Raw genomic sequence first — 6,315 nt, forward strand, 5'->3', positions numbered from 1 at the left:
TGGCAAGGCTTTGGACTCCTCATTTGTAAAACTTGGAGTAATCATTTTAGCCAGGGCTCCTTCATTGGAAGGTACAGAGACCCACTGGAGCCAGCTCAAGTTCAAAGAGATGTCTGTCCTAAGATTCAGAAACAGGTCAGCATAACTCAGGAGCCTGTACAGAGCTGGGCCTCGCAGGGCCTGTGCCGGAAGGACAAGAGCAGAGTCCCCAGTGTCCAGCTCTCAGGGTGCTCCCCTCCGCTCCCGTCTCCTCTCCCCAGCTTGGCTTCCAATGTTGTCTTCCGCACGTGGCATCAGATGGCTTCCCCGGTGCCCCCATCTGCAGGATTTTCCAGCTTGTGTGCCTTCATGTTTCTTAGTTTAGATTTCTGAAATAGGGGCTGATTGGCCCACTCCACCGAAGTTCCTCGGGTCAGTTTTCCAAGTCGCCAGATCCAGTGGCTGCTGCTTTATCTTCACTTTGTCTCGGTGGCGTTTTGAAGCAGTGCTCTTCTTGACTCTTGGTCCCTGGGACTCCACACTTCTTTTCTCTTCTTCACTTGCGTCTTCTCCACAGGCTCCTTTGCTTGCCCTTCCCCTCCTGTTCTCTGACTGTCAGATGCTCAGGGCTCGGGCCTGGCCCTCTTCTCCATCTACCTTGTCCTTGGCGAGCTCACCTCATCAATGGCTGATGACTTCCAAATATAGATCTTCAGCTCAGACCGAGCTCTTGACTCATGTCCTCAACCGCCTCCTTGATATTTCCATGGTGATGTCTAATAGGCGCATCCTCACACGTGGATAGATGTGAAGAGAGCACTTAATGTCCTTTCTCAAATCCATCCCCCGTTCCTGCCATTCTCCCTTCACCTCATAAGGCCGGATCACCATGCAGCCAGATGCTCAAGCTCCAAACCTTAGGTCCACCCGTTATTCTCTTTCCCTCACGCGCCATGTCTAATCTGCCGTTAGGTACCCCCCACATAAAAGCCCACTCCATCCTCCTCTCCATCACCACGGGCCCTCCCCACCAAGTCGGAGCCACCCCTGGCCCTCCCTGCCCTGCTCTAAGGGCCTCCCTTTTCATTCCCCTGTACCCCAGTCTCCACAGACCGGCCGGAGGAGCTTTTTTAAACTTGCACCGCCCCGTGGGAAGCCCTTCAGTGCCTCGTGCTGCTTTCGGAGTGAAACCCGACTCCTCACCATGGCCCGCCAGCCTATGGATGGCCTGGCCTCGGTGCCCTCTGCAGTTCCCCTCCTGTCACCCTTCTGGTTCCTTCCGCTCCCTCTGCCTGCCGCTCTTCCCCAGCCTTTGTCCTGCTGGGCCCTTTTCCCTCCCCTCAGCTGTCATCTCAGAGGTGTTTTCCCTCCCTCCTCACCACTCTCTCTTCAGCCCCAGGGAGAGTGCCGGGCTGCGGTTTGAGGCCCACAGCACAGGTGAGTGAGATCAGGGAGGCCACCCACTGGAGCCTGACCAAGATCCCAGACTTCAGGCTGGCGTGTTTGTCCTTTAAATCCTGACCAGACCAGCACTGTCCCCAGTGACGAGGCCTTTTTTTACGCCTTGGAGAACTTCTGAATGCATCTTACAGATGTCAAGAGCTGGCGTCACGGGGGCTGCTGCCTATGCACGTCCACCACACCTCTGTGGGAGGATGCAGCCAGCAGCCGAAGGAGTGGGGCTGGGGCCCTTGTTAACTCTGGGCCTCTGGTGCTACCTGACTGTGGCCAGTCCTCTGGCGGGGGGGCCCTGTGAGGGGACCTGTGGGGGGCTGGGTGATGGGCCACAGCAGGGTCCTCGTCTTTTCACAGGCCATTAGGTCCACAGGGAAATGGCTACAAATCAGAGTGCTGCCAATGGCCTGTCTCTTTTTTTTTTTTTTTTTTTTTGCTGTACGCGGGCCTCTCACTGCTGTGGCCTCTCCCATTGCAGACGCGCAGGCTCAGCGGCCATGGCCCACGGACCCAGCCGCTCCGCGGCATGTGGGATCCTCCCGGACCGGGGCACGAACCCACGTCCCCCGCATCGGCAGGCGGACTCCCAACCACTGAAGCCCCTGGCCTGTCTCTTTTTAGACAATTTCGTGAAGCTGTGTCAGGGAGAGAACAGACCATGGCTCATAGCTTTGGACAAGGGATGCCATCCACTGCTCTGTTAGATACTGGTTACAGACCAGCTGACTGTGTGCAAGACGTTTTTCCTCTTGCCCCTTGGTCTCTTCATCTCTGCGCGGGGGTAACGAGCCTGCCCGTCTCCCCGCAGGCTGTCTGTTGGGTGGGCCTCGGGAGCGTCAGCTAACGTGGATCCGGTGCCCTCTCCGTGCCAGGTGCCGTATTACCCGGATTCTTGTCTCATCCTCACCACGGTCCTGCGGGCGGGGCACTGCCATTATACCACCTCCCGGGGGGCGCTGAGGCTGGTGAGCTCCGTGAGGTCTGACCAGGGCCCTGGAGCGGGCAAGCGGTGGGGTGGGGAGGAAGCGGCTGCATCCGGCTGGCCGGCCTGTCCTGCGGGGTGTGGGCGGGCCGAGCACCATGAGGAGTGTTTTCTTTTCAAATCCTCAGCCACTCCTTCCGAGAGAAGTTGTCCTCATTGTTCAGATGATGACATTGAGGCCTCCTGAGGCCCAAAGCCGTTCAGCCAGGACATTGTATGTCCTTAGTTTGAACCCAGGTCTGCCTGCAAGTTCTCTGAAAGATTTGAAAAGGAGAATTTGTAAAGCCAGGGGTTCCTACACCTGTCAGGTCTTAAGGAAGTTTAGAGTGGCTATTTTCAAAAGCCTGATGGAGGGCGTAAATTTGCCTAAATGGGGCTCTCCAGAACTTTAATATTTGCTTTTGGCTGGCATCATGTCATTCCAGTGCAATAATTTCAGTCCTCTTGCACCAGGAGAAACTCCGCCTGATTATGGATAATAGGAAAAAAATGCCGGGGTCCAATCAGGGATGAGAGGAGTGGTGAGATTAGGATCCCTCTACCAACAGGGAGATTCACACGAGACTTTTCCCGCCTCGGAACCCACATTCCGCGTCCTGCCTGCCACTTGACACGTTCACTTAGGTGTAAATGTCATCTTCCTCATCAGGGTGGTGACAGGCCACCCACTGTCCTGGGGCAAAACTGGGTACACAGTATCATGATACAGAAGTCTCTCTGTTAGAGGAATGTTGGTGTACACTGCTCGTCTGCCTCAGAGAGCGCCTCTCTACCAGTCCCCCAGGATTTATTTTTTTTCTCTTGCTGTACGCGGGCCTCTCACTCCTGTGACCTCTCCCGTTGCGGACCACAGGCTCCGGACGCGCAGGTCCAGCGGCCATGGCTCACGGGCCCAGCCGCTCCGCGGCACGTGGGATCCTCCCGGACCAGGGCATGAACCCATGTTCCCTGCATCAGCAGGTGGACGCTCAACCACTGCGCCACCAGGGAAGCGCCCCCCCCAGGATATTTTATGAAGGACATTTGTCTTTTTTATTTCCCTGCCCAGTAGCCAACCCCCCACTCCTTCACTGTGTTTAGAAACACTCCCCCTGCTTATAGAGGTTGGAAGGCTAGGCTGCGGGTATATTGGGTCTCAGCTTGGCTGGTCACATGCACCTGGTGACACAGAGAAGCCAGGGCCCTGGAGAATTCATCCTGAAGGCAGTGACAGCAGCTCCGTCTGGTTTCCAGGGGCAGTAGTGGTGGCCTCAGTGCCCCCTGCTCCAGCGGCAGTGTCCAGGTGTTGATACAGCCTGAGGCCTCCTCCAAACTCGCGGTGTGAGTGGGGCTCAGGTGATGGCTGCACAGCTCCTTGCCCTGCTTATTTCCTGAGCCAGGTCCTCTTTTCTGGGGATCCTATGAGGTGCCAAAGGCCTCTGTGTAAACTCCATCTCAACTTGAATCAGCCAGAGTCTGTTTCTGTTGCGTAAAGCTCAGAATCGGACTCATATGGAGCTATTGCTCTGTAGTTACCCACGGCCTTTGATTCATCCCCCAGACCCCTGACAGCACCGCTTCACCACCTGAGCACCTCCATGGGGCACAGAATTTACGAGATCCTAGGTTGTGTGGGTGGCTGGACTGAAGGCTCAGCTGGTCTCTCTTTATCGTCTGTCTGACCCAGCTCTCGACTCCGCTTGCAACCCGGGGTGCACCCCTAGACTGTGGGCTCTGAGAGCACAGCCCTGAGTGTTCCACCTCTTCCTCCACTCCTCGAGCAGAGCCTGGCACATAGGAGGTGCTCAGGAAGGTTTGGGTGGATGGGTAAAGGATCAAATGGAGATCAGAGAAGTCGGTGCCTCTGGGCTCTCTTCGGCCCCAGTGAGGCTGCCGTGGCCCGCAATCAGGCCCTGGGCTCGGGCAGGAAGGGAGCCACGGTCCTGGCATCTGCAGGCTGCCGGCAGTTCAGCGCTGGAGGCTAGGTGGGGAGATGGTGGGATTTAGAACAGTGAAGTAAATAGGTGGAGCCTTGGAAGGGAGAAGGGTGCCCCCCTTTCCGCTGAGTGGAGGCAGCATAGTTAGTGCTTCCCAGTCCCTTCGTGTCTTGTTCATCTGGTGCCCAGCGCCTGGCCAGCTGCCCCTGGAGCTGAGAGGCCCTGTCTCAGTGTGCCGGTTACCTGTGCACAGCACACCTGCAGAAGCGCTGACGGTGACAGAGCCCCAGGAACATCCTGCTTATGTCCACCACCCACCACTCAGAGGAGCTACAAGACCTCTTCTGTCCTTAGTCCCTGGGCTGCTAAGTTGCAGATACTCTTCCTGGTTTAGCGTTTGTCTTTGACTTTGCGATTCCTTTTCCTTTCACTCCATTCATTCTTTTTGTAATAGTGTTTATTTATTTTTACTTGTTGACAGTTTGCTTTATTTATTTATGTATTTATGGCTGTGTTGGGTCTTCGTTTCTGTGCGAGGGCTTTCTCTAGTTGTGGCGAGCGGGGGCCACCCTTCATCGCGGTGCGCGGGCCTCTCACTATCGCGGCCTCTCTTGTTGCGGAGCACAGGCTCCAGACGCGCAGGCTCAGTAGTTGTGGCTCACGGGCCTAGTTGCTCCGTGGCATGTGGGATCTTCCCGGACCGGGGCACGAACCCATGTCCCCTGCATCGGCAGGCGGACTCTCAACCACTGCGCCACCAGGGAAGCCCTCCGTACATTCTTGATCATGATTCTCTCTACAGGAGATTCTGCACCTTGACCAGAGGAGCGTGATCCTTCCTTCAAACCCCTCTCCAGACGCACCCTCCTAGCATCCCCTAGGAAAGATGCGGCAGCTCAAGGGGAAGCCCAAGAAGGAGACGTCCAAGGACAAGAAGGAGCGGAAGCAGGCCATGCAGGAGGCCCGGCGGCAGGTCACCACGGTGGTGCTGCCCACGCTGGCCGCGGTCGTGCTGCTGATCGTGGTGTTCGTGTACGTGGCCACGCGCCCCGCCATCACCGAGTGAGGGAGCTGCCCCCAGAGAGGAGGCGCGGGAGGGGAGAGCAGAAGAAGAATGGCTTTCATCCGCAGAGATTCTCCTGATGCTGAGCTCTGAGCCAGAGTACCCTGTCTTCTCTGGTCTGTGACTTGATTAAGTTTCTCCACTTTTCTTGGGAGGGAATAGGGAACGCTTTATCAGTGAATGTGCCACACACCTTATGGTCCACTTCATGTGCCTTTCAGACTTCAAAGCTGCGTGTGTGTGTGTGTGTGTGTGTGTGTGTGTTTCTCGCCTACAATCGATATGTAGCTCCACCTGGTGAGAGGAGGAACCTCTGGGTCATGGATCAGTTGGAATCAGTGCTCACCCCGTCCCCTTTGCTTTGAACATGACTCTTTCCTACACGTGTTCATGATTTCCAAAGGGACTGTATTTCCTCTCTGTGCTTCATGTGATTTGAAATATGTCGACTCAAAAGTGAAATATTTATTTTTTGAATAAAGGAGATAATAGCCTTAAACTGGATGTTGATCTTGTTTGGCCAGGAGGTGGCCTTGCTCTCCCGGGGGCACAGGAACGTGCTGTCTGTGCGGGTCCCCTGGCTGGGAAGTGTGTCCCTCTCACCCCCAGTCCTCTGGGCTTTCTCCGTCTCCCCCTTCACTGCCTGCTGTGAATCGCTTCCGGTAAAATGGTGTTTTTTAACTGGCTCATTTTATGATTGAGAGACTCTTGAGAGGGCCAGAAAGGATGCATAAATTGGTCTGTTGCAGCAAAAATAAGAGTTCTAATTGGAATGAGACCACAACTGCTTTTGACATCAGTTAGCAAACAGCAGCAACACAGACATGGTCCCGGAGGTAAAGGTCAGGCTTGGTTCTGTTCCTGCGGAAAGGGTACAAATTGTCAACAGTCCAGCTGAGTTTTGGATGCAAATTGGCTGC

At 55.5% G+C, this 6,315-nt stretch overlaps 1 protein-coding gene across 1 annotated transcript; it reads left to right on the plus strand.

Annotated features, from left to right (window-relative positions):
• Positions 1 to 5,218: 5,218 nt before the first annotated feature.
• Positions 5,219 to 5,398, plus strand: SMCO4 (single-pass membrane protein with coiled-coil domains 4; the record flags this gene model as incomplete). The annotated part of the gene is made up of 1 exon (XM_079709581.1): positions 5,219 to 5,398. The coding sequence occupies one exon, from the start codon at positions 5,219 to 5,221 to the stop codon at positions 5,396 to 5,398; it is 180 nt and encodes a 59-aa protein (XP_079565707.1).
• Between the last annotated feature and the right edge of the window lie 917 nt (positions 5,399 to 6,315).

This window comes from Hyperoodon ampullatus (genome assembly GCF_949752795.1).
Source record: "Hyperoodon ampullatus genome assembly, chromosome: 7".
Lineage (NCBI taxonomy): Eukaryota > Metazoa > Chordata > Mammalia > Artiodactyla > Ziphiidae > Hyperoodon > Hyperoodon ampullatus.